Genomic DNA, 20,532 nt, shown 5'->3' on the forward strand with positions numbered 1-20,532 from the left:
TGGCTCTGTTCTGAATTGATGAGGTTGCCAAAGCCAGTGTGTTCCAGGTAAATGATCCATTACTGTATAATTTATGAAATTCTACAAGAGATATAATTATCTGCTAACAGGAACTCCATCTACTAAATATGTTAGCATTACTGAAACAAAATTACTTAATAACAACTTCTTAATGTGATTAATATTTTGGTTATATAAGAACCAAATGGATTACATTAAAAAATGATTACCGATGATGATGATGACAGCTAACTTTTATTGACTACTTAATATATGCCAAGCACTATTCTTAGTATCTAACAAATACTAAATAAATGTAACTGAATAATCTGAAACTAAAAAAGTTTTAGAAGTATTTGGCCCAACAAAAATAGGTAAAGAATTTTTTGCAATAACCAAATTTAACACTGCACCCCTAAATTTTTTACTTTGACCAGCTTGCTATATAATCTTTAGATATGACATAGAAATCCCCTAAATGTTCTTGAGCACAGGCAAATTGGTAGTGCTGAATCCTGAAAGGCCAAATAATTTTTTATGTAAATTAGGTTCTGACTTGATAATACTTAAAACTGAAAATAATTTCCCTAAAATTTTCAGTTATTTTAAAAAAAAGAGGTCAACTTTTGGAGCCTTAAATTGACCTACCTGAAAAAGTTGTTTGTTATTGTAGGTCTTAAGCTCCTGATTCCCCCGACATGCTTCTTTTTAAAATCGATCCTTGCAGAAGCGAGAATAAAAAAAAAAAAAAAAAAGCTTGTGACTTGTTTGTCTTTGAAAAGCATGTATGTTTACTTTCAGGGCCTAAATGAGTTTCTTTTCCCCCCTCGCAGCTGCAAGAATCCATTTCAAATCATATCGGGTAACTAGGAGCTTACAGCCTACCATAGTAAACAATGGTAATAGGTCAGTTTGGAGGCTTTTATGTAGAGGGAAAACCTAACTAATGCTTTCCATTTAAGTCTGTTACAATGCAACCATTACTGTTCATTTTAAATGCGTTTACTCACCTGCTTGGTGTTAACCTGGACTCGAAGCTGTTGGCCTTCATGGTGATGGTATCAGTAAATAGCACATCTTTTGCTGGAGATGCCAAAGCTTCAGAATGAGACAGAGATGGATGCATTCTTTGTTGCTGTAACCTTTTCAGTGTAGCGTAGCCAAAGGCATCTCTAGAACTTGTGTAACTGAAGTTACAATCTGCTAGACTTTTAATTGTAGCGATAGAGGGTGCTTTAAGGGACTGTGCTCTTCTGGGAAGTGTATGAGAAGAACCCGGAGGCACCAGGGATACTGAATTTGACTTGGAGAGAGATAGATGGTTAGACTGTGGCGTCAAATAGTGGCTCGTCTTAACAGTTTTAGTACTTACCACAGTACTCATACTTCCACAGTCTGTGTCCACAGTCGTAGCATCCACACCTACTGTCTCTCGGGAGGGGCTTGAGCTCATTGAACTTATGCCACTTGTTGTAGTGTCTGTATTGAAACTTTGGCTACGCATCTTCATATGCGAGCTTGTTGAACTTTCCACAAGTAATCTCTCTCGGCTTGTGTTTTCTCTGTGATTCTCTGTACCAAGACTCTTGGTGAATTTTAAGTCATTATCTCCAATACTTGGAGTACTACCAGTGTCTTCTATATGCCTATTCCCCACAAATGAAGTTTCTAACTGTAATGTTTTCTGCACTGTGGATATGGGTGTAAAGTCTTCACTCTGAATGAAGTCAACACTAGGATCCGTGAGAGTTCTGATCCGCCTGTTGCTTGTCTTGTTTTCAGACGACAGTTTCCCTCCTTTTGGATCACTGCTACTGCGATGTTTTTTATTAGGCAAAGTAAGGGAATTTAAGATACGATTCTTCACAAGTTTGCTAGACCCAAAGAAAGGGAATGAATTTTTATCCTTTACAGGTCCAGGCCGATCAAAAAAGGATGGCTCTGCGTCCTCACTGATGTCGAGGAAGAACGTACTAGTGGAGCTGCTGCCAAACCGGTCGTCCTCCATTATGAACATACCTGCGACGAAAGGACTGATTAACAGCACATAAAAATGACGAGCAAAGTCATGGTACCAAGTAGTGACATGTTTCAGAAAATTAATTTTTAATAGCTGAATAAGAAAAACATTGTCAAAAATGAAGGGTTAAATTTATCTCTTCTCTCAAAAATGAACATGTGAATATATCTTTTAACACAAGTATTATGAGTCAACAATCTCTGTATCTGAAAAATGAATTAAAAACTATGTAAATGAAGAAGGTTGGCAAATAGACATTTACTTAGATTACATGACAAGCAAAAAAGCGGAACAGTTCTCCTGGCACATGGCTTATTATTTAACTCTGAAAGTGGGATATTTCCAAAGGCTATTGAGAAAGGAAGGGGAGAAAAAAATGTAGGTTGTGACTATACACACTGTTGTGAAAAGATACGCATTCTACAAGAGGCTACTACTGCCATATTATCTTAGAAAAAGGTAAATTAGAAATGGAACAAATACACATAGATTTTGATATTCAAATACAAATGTTAACTGGCTAACTTTATAGGAATATGTCACAATACTCACTTGATGGCGCAGACTCACTCTCACTGTTATGTCTAGAGCTGGTTGACTCTGAGTTCAAACTCAAGGTGCTTGGGATAGATGAAAGCTCATTACAGAGCTGATCCACATCATCGGGAACCACTGGCCACAGATGTTTGCGACTGTGCCTTACAGCATCCCAGTTATGACATTTTAGAATATCACAGCCTTGTTTGGTTTTGGCTATGAGTCCAAGCACATACACGCAGGTCCTATATGTAAAAGATGTAGTAGTAACAGTTTATAATTCCAAAATGAAAATTCTTAAAGCACTCACAAAGTATTAGTTTGCTATGTGTACATTCCATTTTTCTTCAAACGCCATTAAAAACTGTTAGGCTTGTGGAAAAATGTATTGAAACGAGTTAGGTGTAAATTAGAAGTAATAAATAACATGAAAACCTTCCTCATAAAAATACTAATTATAATGAAATAATTGACAAGAATATAATGCAACAAAAAAACATACATATTAACTTTTCTGGGATAAATTTGAAATATTTGGACTACTGGACCACTGGATATTAGACACACACTACACTTCACTGTTTATTTGCAAGGTAAACTGTAATGAGAAAAATAGAATAGTAATGTAACGAGGAGCTCCTTACAGTGCTTAACTTAATGCATTTAAAAATCTCTATCATTAGGACTCCCAGTGAATTAACTTTGAGTCATAACATGCTCTTCCCTTACACCCATTAGTGAAGAACAATCTATAATAATAAAAGTGTAATATGCTAATTAGACTGGACGTCCTTCTGGACGAAGCCAGGGCTGCGAGGGAAGCCTGGGTCCTGGGTGTCAGAGGGAAGCTGGTGTCAGCAGCTGGGGGAAGGAAGGCCTATTCTTGCACGAATTTCGTGCATCGGGCCTCTAGTATATTATACACTAGAAAGACTTCTGAGTTGAATGATGGAAAGTTCTTACCCTCTGATGGAAAGAACCTCACACTGTTTCGCAAGTTTTAGTATATCTGGAATCACATTTTCTTCCTGCAGCAAATTGAGACCCCAATTTGATGAGCCAATATTTCCCTGAAAGAAAAGAAATCACTTATATCCAATTTAATACAAGAGATTTGGAAAGCAAGCCCTAGCTGTTTTGGTTCAGTGGATAGAATGCTGTACTGCGGACTGAAGGGTCCCGGGTTCAATTCTGGTCAAGGGCACATGCCTGGGTTGCGGGCTCAGCTCCCAGTAGGGAGCATGCAGGAGGCAGCTAATCAATGATTCCTCCTCATCATTGATGTTTCTATCTCTCTCTCCCTTCCTCTCTGAAATCAATAAAAATATATTTTAAAAAAGAAAGATTTGGAAAGCTAGCAAAAAAGAGAAAAATTTAATCCCATCTATGAGGAAAAAATGTGAAATAAACCTCAAATAAGAAACTTTAGGAATTAATGTTCGATTTCCCTTAGCAAGAGAACTAATAGTTTAGTCATCTATTTTCCAGCTAAAATTTAATATTTAAAGGAGCAGGAACAATATTGGTCATAGAATATAATGTTCCATATAAAATTATTTTTATTTATTTACTATTAATGGGAAAATTATAAAAATAAAACATTATGAAAATCTTATAGAAGTGTTTATTACAAACCAAGGCCCAAAGAGATGCTTTCAGTTTTTTAATTTCTTCCCATTTATCTAAATCTGGTGTACGAACGTTGTGACAGAGCTCTGCAATAATATTCTGGAGAAAGAAGAAAAAAAACATATAAGAAACAGTTTTCAATGTATTTTCTTATTATATCTGAAAACCTATTTAAGGTTTGCCTTCAGTAAATCTTGCATATTTATAATTCTAAAATAATTTTATGTAAAATTTCTTAAGAAGCAGCATGGACTTTCAGCTAATATCCTAGAATTAGCATTCATTAGCCATGTGGACTTGATACTTAGTATTACAAAAATATTAGTCATAATTATCATTATTTAAATAGAAAATAATACATTAACACCAAGATTTTATAATACTATATAGATAATAGTACATTGAGCATACCACTTACTTCGGTGCTCACCAAAGGTAACTGAATCTGTTATCAGATTCAGTTTAATTTCGCAATAAGAGGAATGAAGAAACTCAGTTCTTTAGAATGTTTTTACTAAGACAATCTTCCCCAAAACACTATAAAGGAAAAACTCAGACCTTCACTGGTTACAGATTTTATGTAACAAATTAGTTTTGCAAAAGGTGACACATAAATCAAGGAAATGGAGGCAAGCTAATAGTATGTCTAAAGATTACGAACACAGACTACCTGAGTCCATTATAAGATGGATGCTTTAAAAGCAATATGCCACCGACCTTAAGACTTTTGAGAAATTTTTGCAAAAATAATACTTTAACAAAATTAAGATTTTTCCCTACTTTGTAGCTACTTAAATAAGCAGACTATGTTTTTACCTGTACTTCCAACAAATGACAGCCTGTTTTGTGGTGTACCAGTTGTCCATAAAGGTGTACAGGAAGGTAGACATGAGGACGCTGTAATCTAGTACAATAAAGATGATTGATATACCTATAGGTTCATTTAAAATATGCTAACTAAACAATTACTAATAACAAAGTACTAGTATTAGACAGATATAGTTATTAGATATAACTCCCCAGCATAAATAAAAATGGAGGTGGAAAGCATGATGATTTCTCTAGAAAAATAATAGTTTATCTGGTCTCAAAGTAACAGTAAGAGAGCCGAGACTAAGAAAGATAGACTAGTAATAGTAAGAGCATGAAGGGTATTTGAATGCCTTATACGTAAGGATATTCTCTGTATGCTAGGAATGCCACTGGAATTTTTGAACAATCAATGCCATTCTCTAAGAACATTTTTGTCAGTGTAAGAAATAGAATATCCAAGTACTCAGAAAACTTCAGAAATTAATGATTACAAAATGGTTTTAAATTTTATATTTGAGGATCAATAATAAATTATTCCATTAACTGATGGTACCTTTGGTTACTCCGACGAACATAGTTATCGCCATCAATCGGCTTTCGATAAGTAGTAAGTGCTTCATTAAGTTGTTCCTCAATCAAATCAACATATTTTGAATTATATTCCTAGAAGATAATATTGTTTTAATAGTATATAGTTTCATAAATTCACCAAATTTATGTTAGGTACCTAGCAAGCCTTAGAGCATAAATATGAGAAAAATAAATATCTATTTAAGAAATTTAAGACATTTTTGAAAAGAGTAGAACAAAGTACTGTGAATGTAAATGTTCTAGCACACCCAAAATATTTCTGCTTATACTCCTCTGACCCCATTTTCAATCAATGGGGTCCACCCTAGTAAGTTAATAATTTTGTTTTTTATCTTATTTCAATCCCTTTCCCCATTAAAAAAATAGCTTCTTAATATTAAACACTGAAGATATTCACTGGAAATTTTAAAAAGGAAATTAACTGAGTTCTATCATTTTAGCAACTTTTGGTAAGAAGTAATATCTCTTTCCCCACTGATGTAAATCAGATCAAAAGTAAAAAATGTTTCCAACTAAAACATTTAGTCAATCGCATTGCCATCTTTACTGCAAAAGATCTTCACTTCAAAGTGCTTTAAAAAATTGGTAGAACCTCTTTAGAAGCAATTTAACAGTATTTATCAAAAATTTAAATTCACATACATTTTAACTCCACCATTATGTTTTTAGAACTTTATCCAATAGACATACTTACAAAAGTATGGAAAGATATACAGGGTATCCCCCCAAAAATGTATACACACTGTAACAGCTGATAGCTCAATTTTGAAACTGAAATGTATTTTAATAAATACATTTATTGCTTTTATAATTATTCAAAGTATGTGGGACACTGATATATGCTAGAGTATTCAGCAAATACTGTTTACGAAACAAAAACACTGGTAACAATTTAAATACCCATCAAAACAAGAGTGGTTATAAAAATTAAGGGAGCCCTGGCTGGTGTGGCTCAGTTGACTGGAGCGCCATCCCGTGCATGGAAGGGTCATATGTTTAATCCCCGGTTAAGGCACGTAAAGACAGCAACCAATTGACGTTTCTCTCTCACACTGATGTTTCTCTCTCTAAAACCAATAAAAACAAACCCTCAGGTAAAGATTTAAAAAAATTAAAGTAACATATTATGTAGGCACTGAAATGAACTAAATTTAAATAGAATATACACAAAATCAATAGTTCAATAACAAATAACTGTAGCTTAAAAAAGGATAAATATAAATAAAAATAATTACATAGAATTTAAGACCTGACTTCAGATAAAATTTAAATATTAACATCCTTAGTTTCAAAATATTGATGATATAATAAAAACATCCAAGTTCACAAATCTATCTTCTAAGTTAATACATACAAATTGAATCTTATTCAATAGAAAGTTACCTTGTGCCACTTTTCCAATTGTTTTGCTACATAACCCCTTTCATTCAGATATGAAAACCCTTTTGGAATGGAAAGAAATCTGAAAATGAAAACAATCGATAGTTTAACATTGAATCTGACAAAACACATTAAAGACTAAAATATCTCAAACAAAAAATATGTTTAAGGAGCTTAAAGACTAGAAACAGCTCCTACCTAAAACAAAAAGGTCAACTATTATTGATTGTACTTCAAATACAAATACATTTTCACAATCTTTGCAAAACACACACAAATCTAATCACATTAGAGAAAATGCCATGAAATGCATGAGACACAGAATGTAAAAGAAACACTAAAGATTTAGAGGATGTCCAAGGTCCTAAAGCAGACCCCTTTCACAAGTTTACAGCTGACCTCCTTTTTAGGTTGGAATCCAGCTTTGACATATACCACCAGAGAACACACAGAAAACAGAACTACAAGGAAGACTGATTTAAAATTTACCTCAGAAGGAGAAGCAAACCTTTGTCCCCAAGGTGGGATAAAGCTGGCTTCATCTGAATAAGAGCATGAAGATTGGCCTAAAATAAATAATTAGGCAAGTTGAAAAATTGCACTAACATAGTATATTCTCTATTTTAAAAATACCTATAATATACACATTATAATTTCATAGTTTTCTATTAAAATTGATGTCTGCATACTTTATTAGAAAATAATGAAGCATCACCTTGTCTTCACAGGCTTCATCAAGGATATCAAGAGCTTCAGAAGAAATTGTTTTGTTTTTATCATGTAGCTGGGTCACTAGTAATTCAATTCCCCAGTTATTGAAGAATTCAACATTAGCTCTCAATAATACTCTTAAATGTTTGGTTGCATAGAGCCTACAGGCCTATAAAGACAAATGAAAACATTTTTATTTATTTTATTTTTTTAATTTCTTTATTGATTAAGGTATTACATATGTGTCCTCATCCCCCCATTACCCCTCCCAACCCCCCTGAAAACATTTTTAAAAAATCCCACAAACTTCACCACGAATAGCCTATTTGACTTTGTTTTGGGACAGTTCTGCTACTTGAAAAGGGCAAAAAAACTGGAATTGATGATCTAGTTCTTGTATGAATATTTTTTCAGTGCTAGTGAAATAAAATACTTCTGTTCCTATCTAGCTGCTTCCTCCCCTTTAAATAAAAATATGAGTACTGGATGGAGTTCTTTGGAAGAACTAAAATTTTACAGTAAGCTCAAATTCCATCCTATATCCTTACAATTTATAATTAATTTTAAAGTTTAAAAAGGAAATTAACTGACTAAAGTCTATAAAACAATAAAGTACCTAGTGATTTAAAAAAACAACAGTATCATTGTCTGTTATACTCACATCAGTGGCTGCAGTTAGGATCTTGGAGAGGATGACTCTGGCCAGCCCGTCTCTGCTGTAATCCAAGCTGGAAACAGTCAGTTTTAGCAAGTGATCTTGGTTTTTCAAGGAGCAAAGGTTAAGGAGACTAAAAAAAAACACAGAATAAAAATAATGAAGTTTATTAGAAATTATTGTATCAATTTGTTAATTCACTAAACATTTTTAAATTCCTAATATGAACAGGCTTTTCTAAAAGAAATCATTTAATGACAAGTGAAAACAGAATCTAGAGATGCTCACCACTGAAATACGCTGCATTTTTCCAGCATTTTGACTCCATGAGGGTGGCAAGAAAGTGTTCCAATAAATAAAAAGTAGTGTTGACTAAGGGTGGTCAATAAGCCGTTATTTTGAAGACTTCTTTCAGGTTTCATTCCAGAGGAGGCATTGAGCCACTGAACAATATCTTTTACTAGATCTTCTAAGTACCCTTGCCCATCCTAAAAGCAAATACATTGTGATATTGTTAGAAAAGCACTTAGTACCTATAATTAGAACAATTAACTTTAATCAAGTCCAAAAAATTTAATAATGATGAAGTTACAAATAATAGATTGTCAATCACCTGAGTACCTTATTGTTTTTAATAAAAAATATAACATTGCTGTACTTAATCCCAGTAGACACAATGCTATATGAAGATGGTGTTATTTTCCATTTTACAAGGAGTAAACCAGTTTTTCTAGAAGGCAAATTACTGCCCAAAGTCACAAACCTAGCAGGATTCAAATTTAGGTCTGTGCTCATTCCCTATGTGTCTAAATAGAGTTTATGCATTCAGAAGTAAAAGGGAGCAAATACAATAAAAAACATTTGCTCTGGAAAATACTCAAAGTGCTTATTACCTCTTCAGACTCAAGAAGAAATTCTGTAAACTGGCAGCCCACGACTGTAAGCTGCTTTGACTTGGCAAAACCCAGGTCCAGGTTGGCATATAATTTACTGCTAGGCTTGTAAAAGTAAAGTAGTCTTCGTACAAACCTAAGATCAAAATTAAATTAGCAGCCAATAAACCAAGCAATTATTTTAGAAAGAATCTTAACCATAACTTATGAAAAAATAAGGTTTTGAATGTTTTGTCTAAACCACTGGGTGGTGGGCACATGTGCAATATACAGATCTTGTAACAGAAACCCACACCTGAAACCTGTATGTCCATGTTGACCAATGTCACCCCAATCAATTTAATAAATAAAAAAGCAAGCAAACAAACAAACCACTGAGGTAAATGACAAGAAATTTAACAAGCACATTTGGTACATTACACACACACACACACACACACACACACACACCCAAAAAACAACCCCCCCCCCTCCCCCCCCGCCAAACCCTTTATTTTAAAGAGATCTTTGTAGAATAAGAATTTTATAGTGAGAAGCCTAAAAGAAATTGTGGGAAAAAAAGGTGCTAGCAGGAAAAATGCAGATATATAACATGGCTAGAAGATAAGGTTGGGTAAACAGCCACCTGGACATAAATTTTCTTCTATTGTATTTCATGAAGAACTTTGTACTATGGCTCTATAAATTAATCTTATACTAGGTAATTGTAACCATGTTATCACACTATGATTTTGTCATTTATTCTTCACAATTAGGCAAAAAGCCAAGTGTAAAAGCTGCAAGTAAATTTTAGGTTACTGAATTTATGAAGCAATGAACATAATTTCTGATATTTCAATGTTCTAGTTTTTAACATTACATTCTAAGCTTCATTTAATTTAGTTCAATTAATTTCATTCACTATAATCCAATCTAATAAATGTGCCAGTTACAGAAGTGGGAGAAACAGCTGAATGAGACATCACCTCTGTTCTCAGGGAGTATAAAAAGTGAGTGCTATGCCTCTTTATTCCAATGTGGTTTATATAGTCTACATCTTTCTCAAACTTTAATGCAGATATTAAATTAAAATCATAAGTTGGTAAATACAATAAAAAAAACATGATATAAAGGCCCCCTTTACTTCTCCAAGTAGATCAGTACTGGTGGCTGGTTACCTACCTCAGAGGCAGTAAAATGCATGGTGGTACTAGAGAAGAGCATAAGAGCTGAAGTGCTGCATTTGCTATGAACATGAGTATGTCTTGGGGAAGGTGTGGAGTATTAACTTGATTAAGGGGAGTGTAAAGAGGAGGAAGAATGGCTAACCCTCCAAAGGCAGATGGGAATAGAAGTGAAATATTAATAATGGCCCTCATTTTGGGAGGGAAACACTATGTCCTTATTATGCCATTTCATACATTAGGATTAAGATTACTACATAGTTGATATTATCCAATTTGAGAAACTTTTATATTAAGTACTTCATTTGCTCCAAAACTAAAACCACAATGTAAATAACTAGAAAGAAAATTAACTGATGCTTTCTGGTTATAAGACTATGTATATATAAAAATGTATAAAAAGATGACCCCCTGCCCTAGCCAGTTTGGCTCACTGGATAGAGTCTCGGCCTAGGGACTGAAGAGTCCCAGGTTCGATTCCGGTCAGGGGCATGTACCTTGGTTGCAGGCACAGCCCCAGTAGGGGATGTGCAGTAGGCAGCTGATCGATGCTTCTCTCTCATTGATGTTTCTAACTCTCTATCCCTCTCCCTTCCTCTCTGTAAAAAATCAATAAAAATATATTTTTTTAAAAAAAAAAGATGACCCCCGATTAACAATTTTTCCACTTTATGATGGTGCAAAAAAATACGCATTTGGTAGAAACTGTACTTTAAATTTTGAATTGTGAACTTTCCCCAGGCTGGCGATACATGGTACAATACTCTCTTCTGAGGCTGGGCAGTGGCAGCAAGCCGCTACTCCCAGGCAGGTATGTGATCATAAGGGTAAACAACCGATACTCTACAGCACACTGTGCTGCCGGAGTTTTTTATATATGGTGTTCTGAACACGTTCAAGGTAGGCTAAGATTTGATGTATGTTCAGTAAGTTAGATGTTATAATGCACTTTTGTCTTTCAACTGATAATGAGTTTATAGGCACATAACCCCATCGTAAGCCGAGGAGCATCTGTATGTATGTGTAAAATATACCAAGTATTACAATGTACATATGCATCTTCAAAGCATCCATTATTATTTTAGCAAGTATTAGGTATAATTCAAAGCTACGTTCTTTACACTTAAAAGCAAAATAGTTCTTACATACCTATGTAACTGTTCATCTTTATAGTTTCTTAGATTTACATTTGGCCACTAGAAAAACAGAATGTTTACATTATAAAAGTATTTACCAATTACCAAACATATAATTATGATGAATTACAATGAATAATAAAATGAAGACAATCACACCATCACCAAGAAGTATCCTATCATACCTTAAGAATGGTCCCTATAAGATTCCAATTCCATTCGAGATTCTCTTTATGTTGAAGGACTTGGCTATCTCTAAGGTTCATTAAAAGAGCCTCCTCTGTATCCTAAAATCATCAGAAATAAGGAAAACTAAGGCAAATTTTCTTACATCAGAAAAGTCTAAAATTTAAAAACAAAAGAAAATATTTTTCATTTTAAAATGAATTATCAAATGTTTTTTACTTCTAAAGTTGTAAAAACACAACTCTAAACTGCCCAGTCATTATAAAACTTAGAAGCCATCGGGAAATCCATATGCATGAATAAAACTGAAAAGTCAAGCAAGTATATGTACTAGTATACTAAAATCCAAGCAAGTATGTGATACTTAAGGAAACCGAGTTATAGATTGCGATTTCTTTTCAGTACCTTAAGAACAAATATATCTTTCTGAACTCTGAGATACTGATCCCGTTTCTGATGTGTTGCAATTGCTTTCTGAATAATGTGATCTAAATGAAGGCTGTAAGGCTTAGGTCCTCGTTTCTTCATTTCATGGAAGCGTTTTAAACAGTTCAAGGCTGCACTGGCTCTCCTAATGAGAAAAAGATTCAATTAACACTATAGCGAGCTAGCATAATTTTAAAGAGATCACTTTGGTATATCACTCTATTAAAACACGTAAATTCAAGGATAGAAATTATCACTATAAAGTAAATTATCTACTCAAATTTGGAAACACAAAGAAAAAATATCAAGAACACTGGAAGAAATTCATGGCCATAAAAATTTAAGTCTATCAGGCTTTGGGAAAGCACATTTTTCCATCATGAAACTACTAAAATAAAAGCTGAAAGCTACCCTTACACATGTAAGCCTATAGTCAGGATCAAAATGGTACCTAATGTTCCAAGTTTATAATTCAACTTCAGTTTGTTAAATAATAGTATTTTCATTGATAGAATTAAAATCAATAAATAGAATATTATTTATCTATAGTGAGGCCCACATGTATACTTCTGAATAAAGCCAACTAAACTTTTGAGAATGTATTATAACTGTCAACAAAATTTCATAGTTCTGAACAGCTATGAATTACATTTCACTAATATTATATAAAATATGAGGTCCATATATAGATGATTGAGGTTGTAACTGGAAAAAAAAAAGATACCCCTGTCCTAGACATAATCTTTACCAAATGAAAAAATTCCTACTAGCACTTCCCAGTCAAGTTCCTCCACATTTATCTTATTTTATTATTAGCACTGGAATTTTAGCAGAGCTATAGCTATCTTATCATACTTTTGTTTATAGATTCTATATTTGCAATATATCCTTCAGAGTTTAGCTTACTTCAATGCCTATAATAAAGGTTTCTAAATTCCAACATTAATTTAACCCCACATATAATATACATTGTTAATCTTTGTGCTTTATTAATTTGAAATAATTTAGATATTTTTTAAATAGCCTGAATTGCTGCTCAAAACATAAAAAAGTCCAAAAAAGTCACAACCAACGTTTTAGTGATCTGGTAGAAAGTTTATGTCCTTGTCCAAGAACATGCTAGAAACATGCTAGAAAAAGTTTGTATTATGGCCTACAATACAAATGATTAAATAAAACTATTAATTTCCCCCTTATCTATAAGGCTTCCCTGAAAGAATTTCCAAGCATACCTTACACATACTACTTTATAAAAAGAAGAGGTTATCTAAATGGTGGGTATTAAAGGTGCCAGGCACAAACTTTGCCAGAGCTCTGATACTTACAGTCTCTTTTCCTTAGGGATATCAAAGGATGCTGCCATATTCATTAGGGTTGGCAGGCAGTGCAAATGATGGCTATGTGAATGAGGAAGAATTGTGTTTGCCTAAAACGAAACATAACATTTTATGAGAACTGAGAAATAGAAATATTTTATGTTCTAGATCAGCAGTTGCCAACCAGTGATCCGTGGACCACTGGTGGTCGGTGAGATCCGAAAGGTTGGCGATCGCTGTTCTAGATTATCCACAGATATAAAACTAAAGACTCTGAGGTTTTACTCATGAAATTAACTTAATGATTTACTTTCCAATATTTATAATTTTTTTCTTACCTACTTTCAATGAGAAGATGTAACAAATAGACTCACATTACATTAACAAAACTGTAAGTTTCATAGATCTTTTATTGTAACATTAAATTATATTTTTTAAGTGGTAGACAATTAAACTCAATTCTTAAATGATCTAAAAAACAATATATCAAAACTTATATCCAGAGCTATAATGTTACATTAAAAATATTTAAAATGCTAGATGCAATATAACTTATTAGTTGACTTCTTAAGTTTTAAAAATCATTATCAAACAGGTTTACTTCATATTCTGACATTTAAAATAAGAAACTTATTAACTCTTGCTTTCCACATACAATTTTACCACTCAATCTGCTTTTATCAATGAAGATAACTAAATTAATTAAATGTAGAAGCCAAAATATATAAGAATAGTAAGCAATGAACTAATAACACTGCTATACTACTCAAAATTACCAGCTTTTATATTTCAAGAGAATCATGGAATTCTGATGTATAGGTAAAAGGAACAGATGAAATGTTAAAATTGGTTCCTTTATATAAAAGCAAAAAAATTTGGATATTGATATGCTTACAGGAAATATTTCAAGAATTAATAATAATCAAACTTGAGAACCTGCAATATTACTTAATTCTTTCATAGATGGGCTGGAGAACAGAGTAGCAAGTGGCTAAATAAATGATAAACAAGAAAGTTATCATTCAACTCTGTTTAATTCTCTTTCCTTCACTCACACAACCCAGCTGCTATGTGGAAACAAACAAACAAAAAACAACTGGGCCAGCCGGTGTGGCTCAGTGGTTGAGCATCAACCCATGCACCAGGAGGTTGCTGGGTCGACTCCCAGTCAGGGCACATGCCAAGGTTGCAGGCTCGATCCCCAGCAGGGCTGTGCAAGAGGCAGCCGATTGATGATGTTTCTCTCTCATCAATGTTTCTATCTCTCCCCTTCCCTTCCCCTCTCTCTAAAATCAATAAAAACAAATAAAAAAACAACAACAGGGATGTAGGGGTGCTAAAACAACATAAACAAAAAAATACACTGCCAATAACAGCAAGTTATATATATGATTTTAAAAGACTTGCCATAGGGCTTCTTCTTCTTTAATGAGTTTAAAATGGTTCTTTTTATTTAGTATTAAGAGGTGACCTATAAACAAGAATTTCTATCTTACCATCAAAGTCCCCTCATTGCTGGGAGTAAGGAATGGTCAGATCACTTTCCTAGCTCCCTTTTTGCAGAAGTTACTGATATCACAATATCACGGGAAAAAATAAAAAAGATTCCCACTCTGTGAACCTCACTACAAGTTGACAGAGAAGACTATGTTCAAATAAGGCAGTTATATTTAGAAATTTTGTAGTTTTCTACATTTCAGGCACTGAGTACCATATTCCATTCTAGCTGATTGAAGTAATTATCTATAGTTTTTTAATTCCTAAAAATAGAAAGTCTTTCTAAGAGCGATTAAGATTTATAGCACTTAAGTTAATATTGAAAGTTAGTATAAAATATTAATGATATGAGGCATATTAATATCAATATGTAAAAGCTTACCATATGTAAAAGCTCTCCTAAAAGGATGGTAGCTCTAACTGAGATATGGTCATCGCTGTTTGTTATCACTTCAACCAAACCCTTTTAAAAATAAAAATAAAATACCATAGTTGCAAAATAGTATACATGAACATATTTATGCATCATTTGTCTGTTGCTCTAAAAAAATTTTGTTAGTAAAAATATATAAAATAAAATAGTGTTTATAAGTCTTACCTCTAAAAGTCCATTACGAATAAATGCGGAGAGTACCAGTGCCAAATAATTATCCATGAGGTCTGGCCTGTAATAAACACAGCACAGAAACAGTCTCACTAATATGCATATATTACATAATCTACACCAATAAAAGACAAACATGCAAATTGTCCATACCTTCGCTACGCCTTAAGCCACACCCACCAGCCAATCAGAGCGACTATATGCAAATTAACCCAACCAAGATGGTGGCCAGCAGCCACGGAGCTGGAGAAAGCAGGAGGCTTGGTTGCCCCAGTGATGGAGGAAGCCAAGCTTCCCGCTTGCCACGGCAGGCTCTGAGCTCCACTCAAAGCAACAAAGTTTTAATTATAGAAGGTAAATAAACCCAGATACCTGCTTTCAGCCAGCTGGGGCCACGGAGCTGGAGCAAGCAGGAGGCTTCCCTCCCGCCCGCCCTGGCCGGCTCTGAGCTCCTCTCAAGGCTACAAAGTTTCAATTATAGAAGGTAAATAAATCCCAGAATAAAAAAAGAAAAAAAAGGAGAGGCTGGGAGCTTCTGTCGCCGGGGGGCTTGGCCAGCCTGAAAACGGCCCTCAGCCCCTCACCCAGACTGGCCAGGCACCCCAGTGGGGATCCCCACCCTGAAGGGGGTGTGACCAGCCATGCAAACACCCATCAGCCCCTCACCCAGGCTGGCCAGGCACCCCAGCGGGACCTCCACCCTGATCCGGGACACCCTTCAGGCAAACCAGCCGGCCCCCACCCATGAACCAGGTCTCTATCCTATATAATAAAAGGGTAATATGCAAACTGACCCTAACAGCAGAAAGACTGGGAATGCCTGGTCACTATGACACACACTGACCACCAGGGGACAGACGCTCAATGTAGGAGCTGTCCCCTGGTGGTCAGTGCGCTCCCACAGGGGAGCTCTGCTCAGCCACAAGCCAGGCTGACGGCTACCAGTACAGCGGTGGTGGTGGGAGCCTCTCCCGCCTCCTCAGCAGCACTAAGGATGTCTGACTGCAGCTTAGGCCTGCTCCCCGCTGGCAAGTGGACATTCCCTGAGGGCTGCCGGGCTGCCAGAGTTATGTCTGACTGCCAGCTTGGGCCCGATCCCTCAGGGAGTGGGCCTAAGCCAGCAGGTGGACATCCTCCGAGAGGTCCCAGACTGCAAGAGGGCATAGGCTGGGCTGAGGGATCCCACCCCCCCCAACGAGTGCACAAATTTTTGTGCACCGGGCCTCTAGTTTAATATAAAAGCAGTCATCGTAATAAATTTGACCCATTTCTGTATCTAAATTCTACCTGGATCTGGCACGATGAGGAAGAATAGTTTTTGCTTCAGCTGCTACAAAGCCATCTGAGAGCCTCCAACTGTCCTGGAATCTGCCTGGATCTAAAATAGTTAAAAATAAGTAGTTAGGAGAAAATTAAACAAGTGTATATAACTACAAGCTAGCCAGGCTATAAATAATCTTTTTAAATGTTGGCTAGGAAAAAAATAGACTAAAAAAGGCATTCAGAAAAAAATTATTTATATAAATGTACACAAATCTAACTATTTTGGGACTCTGGGGTCATTTGTCTAAAATAAGAATTAGATCATATAATTTGAGAATTATATAGGTTTCTTGTTGTCTCCTCTTCCTTTCTTGGTCCGTATTATTATTAATTTCATTGCTCATTTGAAGAGCTAGGATGACAGGAAAAACTAAAAATTTCTTATTTTTAGAAATTTATTGGAGGTTTTACTTTTATATTAATTTCATGCCACTATAACGCAATAAGAAAAGAAAATCATACTCAATATTTACTTGAGTACTTTTTCTTTAAGGGACTGTCTCCATTAGGTTGCCATTTCAAAAATTATAATATTTGAATAGATGCAGATGCACCTCGATACTTACCTACACTGAGCAGCGCTTCTATGAACTCTTCAGTCACCACAGGCAGAGGAAGACGAAATATGTCATAAAGTACTTCAAGCAGACCTCTCTGCAAATGCAAATAAATACAGTTCATTAACTTTTATGGGGGGAAAAAAAAATCTTTGCTTAATGATGTACTGAATGTTCTATTCTCAAAATAAAAAACTGATAAAAACAGAATAGGCTATACTACTCTCTGTCCGTGGATTCATTCTTTGACTCTGGCAGACAAAAAATCCAGGTTCCAGTCCAAAAATTCCTTTTCAAAATGGTGCACTGGCCGGGAATTTCTCCATAAGTCAGTCAACCCTCTTCACGTGGAATGGAGAATTTCGGATTTCGAACCCTTGCACCTGCCCCTCCAGGATGTCTACAAAATTGGTGGCATTAGTACTGTCCCTGTGGACACTGGTATTCCCAAACCCAGTATAACTAATGGTTATCTTTGCTCGAGTCAGTGTTACAACTGAAGTCTGTTGGAATGCATTATAAAACTTGAGTGAAGCTCTTCCTAGGGACAATGTGGGCTTCAATGTCAATGACATGTCTATCCAAGATGCTCATCATGCACCATGGCTGGGGACAGCCAAAATGACCCATGAAGCAGCTGGCTTCACAGCTCAGGTGATTATCCTGAACTATCCAGGCCAAACCTGTGCTGACTGTTTACAAGTTTGCCGATTAAACCTGTGAGAAGATTGATTGTCATTCTGGGAAGAAGCTGGAAGATCGCCCCAAATTCTAGAAATCTGTTGATATTGTCATCATTGCTGTGGTTCCTGACAAGCCCAGGTGTGTTGAGAGCTCCTCCTCTGGGTCATTTTGCTGTTCATGATATGAGACAGACGGTTGCTGTGGGTGTCATCAAAGCAGTGGGCAAGAAGGCTGCTGGAGCTGGCAAAGTCACCAAGTCTGCCAGAGGTCTCAGGATCTCAGAAGGCTACATGAGTATTGCCACTAATACCTGACACCCAGTCTTAATCAGCACTGGAAGGAAGAACAGTCTCAGAACTGTTGTCTCTATTGGCCATGTATATTTAATAGTTTAAAAAAATGGTTACTGATAATGCATTGAAAACCTTCAGAAGGAAGGGAAAATGTTTGTGGACCATTTGTTCTGAGAGAGGGGGAGGGGGATTTTAAATTATTAAGTTTTTAAAATTAATACTTTTCAATGAAAACCACTTGACCAACCATTTGTCACACAATTTTGAGACCCACTAAAACACAGTTTCTTAAGAGAGAAAAAAAACAACCAAAAAAAAAAAACAAAACCCAATATATTTCAGAAAACTACTGTTATCAGGCCTATATTAGATAAAAAATATATTAGACAAAAAATAACTATTAAATGCTTACTAAATACAAAATTTAATCTCTTCAATAAATCTTTAGTAACCCCATTGTACACATAAAGACACAGGTTTAAAGGTTAAAAGCAATATGCCTACCCAGCAGGCATGGCTCAGTGGTTGAGCATTAACCTATGAACCATGAGGTCACAGTTTGATTCCCAGTGTCCTGGTGTGGGCTTGATCCCTAGTGGGGGTGTGCTGAAGGCAGCCAATCAATGATTCTCTCTCATCACTCATGTTTCTTTCTCTCTCTCTCTCTCTTTCTCTCACACATACTCTCTCTTTCCCTTCCTCTATGAAATCAATAAAAATATGTATTTTTAAAAAGTAGTATGCCCAAGGTCATAGAACTATAAGTGAAGCTAGTAGTCAAACTTCAATCAACCAGACTCCAAAAACTATGTTCCTTCATCACTGCTGAATAAGAAGTCAACTAAACTGCCCCAACCTTTAGATGCCTGCTTCTGGATCTTTCCACCTATAACCACATCCATTTCCACCATCACCTGAAATAACCTTTTTACAATTATTTTCTTCTATTAAAAGTCCAAAAAATGAAACAATCAGAATAACTTTTACAAACCCTTATTTCCATATTTGGTATGCAAAGTACTCCAATTAGAGATTGAATCCCAGAGTTTCCAGGTTTACATAAATTAATAATACCTAAAGTATAAAAAGAAAAAAAATCATTGACTTGAATTTCAAAAAAAGTTAGTAATTTATATTTTTCTCTTTGAGTTTGGGTTCAAAATTATTTGCTTAAGTCATCAAAATGGTATTTCTCAAACTCAGATGTTTGATGTAATGTGAGAGATTGCAGATTATGATACAGTCTCTATAGATCAGGGGTCCTCAAAATACGGCCCGAGGGCCACATGCAAATACAAGTATTGTATTTGTTCCCGTTTTGTTTTTTTACTTCAAAATAAGATATGTGCAGTGTGCACAGGAATTTGCTCATAGTTTTTTTTTAAACTATAGTCCAGCCCTCCAACGGTCTGAGGGACAGTGAACTGGCCCCCTGTTTAAAAAGTTTGAGGACCCCTGCTATAGATCATACTCTGCACTAATCAGGAAAACAGGTGGTTGCATCTCATGAAGCAACTGTGTTCTGGAGTTCATTTGTCAATCACTTTTGGATTTTGAAATATATATAATAATGTTACAAATATACAAAAGCTTATAACTCATGAACAGTACCACAGTGTCTAAATACTATTTAGGAAATTATTTCTGTGAGAAAAATGTTTTCAGAGTTCTAACTTGTAATGCCGGTATTTTTCTCCTTACTTCATTAGGAGGGTTGAAAACTCTCAACCACCTAAGTTTCTAATGATGGATCAGTATATAAGGGATAGAGGACAAACTGAAGCATGGTAGAAATAATGTTTAAGAGATGCAGGGGAATAGAATGGCAGAGCTTAGAGACTGGAGGTAAGGAGAATGAGAAGATAGTAGCTAGGCTGTCCTGGTGGTTAGAGCAGGATAGAATTCATGTGTTGGTAAGACAGAAACTGCTCTAATGGCAAGGAAGTTGAAGGATGGCAAAAGATGATAGTTGTAGCTAAAGGAAACTAAGTTAGAGTGAATTCTCAAGTAAGGGCAGTGATAGTTAAACTTGGCAGAAGGACTGTGTTGGTTTCTATGTTAAAATAGTGCGTGGAGGCTGGTTAAGTATAAAAAAGAATGTGTGATTGTTGGGCCCTC

At 35.3% G+C, this 20,532-nt stretch overlaps 1 protein-coding gene across 10 annotated transcripts in view; it reads right to left on the reverse strand.

Moving 5' to 3' along the window:
• Window positions 1-20,532, reverse strand: part of RICTOR (RPTOR independent companion of MTOR complex 2) — a 94,844-nt gene that overhangs the window by 16,442 nt on the left and 57,870 nt on the right. For 8 of the 10 annotated variants that reach the window (XR_002829633.1, XR_002829632.1, XM_023755023.1 and 5 more), the window contains 22 exons: window positions 19,406-19,488; window positions 17,447-17,534; window positions 16,845-16,935; window positions 15,552-15,618; window positions 15,336-15,416; window positions 13,466-13,566; window positions 12,120-12,285; window positions 11,714-11,815; window positions 11,542-11,588; window positions 9,230-9,365; window positions 8,625-8,824; window positions 8,343-8,469; window positions 7,686-7,850; window positions 7,460-7,536; window positions 6,974-7,052; window positions 5,553-5,662; window positions 5,003-5,090; window positions 4,193-4,285; window positions 3,521-3,627; window positions 2,573-2,802; window positions 1,011-2,019; window positions 649-720 (listed from right to left, as the gene is read on the reverse strand). Coding sequence is in view for 8 of the 10 variants with exons in the window: in XM_023755023.1 (XP_023610791.1) it covers window positions 649-720; window positions 1,011-2,019; window positions 2,573-2,802; window positions 3,521-3,627; window positions 4,193-4,285; window positions 5,003-5,090; window positions 5,553-5,662; window positions 6,974-7,052; window positions 7,460-7,536; window positions 7,686-7,850; window positions 8,343-8,469; window positions 8,625-8,824; window positions 9,230-9,365; window positions 11,542-11,588; window positions 11,714-11,815; window positions 12,120-12,285; window positions 13,466-13,566; window positions 15,336-15,416; window positions 15,552-15,618; window positions 16,845-16,935; window positions 17,447-17,534; window positions 19,406-19,488 (3,319 nt within the window). In the remaining 2 variants the exon portion in view is untranslated. The remainder of the gene's footprint in view (window positions 1-648; window positions 721-1,010; window positions 2,020-2,572; window positions 2,803-3,520; window positions 3,628-4,192; window positions 4,286-5,002; window positions 5,091-5,552; window positions 5,663-6,973; window positions 7,053-7,459; window positions 7,537-7,685; window positions 7,851-8,342; window positions 8,470-8,624; window positions 8,825-9,229; window positions 9,366-11,541; window positions 11,589-11,713; window positions 11,816-12,119; window positions 12,286-13,465; window positions 13,567-15,335; window positions 15,417-15,551; window positions 15,619-16,844; window positions 16,936-17,446; window positions 17,535-19,405; window positions 19,489-20,532) is intronic. The other 2 variants (XM_023755022.1, XM_023755026.1) reach the window with 1 other exon arrangement.

This window comes from Myotis lucifugus, unplaced genomic scaffold (assembly GCF_000147115.1).
Source record: "Myotis lucifugus unplaced genomic scaffold, Myoluc2.0 scaffold_68, whole genome shotgun sequence".
Taxonomy (NCBI): domain Eukaryota; kingdom Metazoa; phylum Chordata; class Mammalia; order Chiroptera; family Vespertilionidae; genus Myotis; species Myotis lucifugus.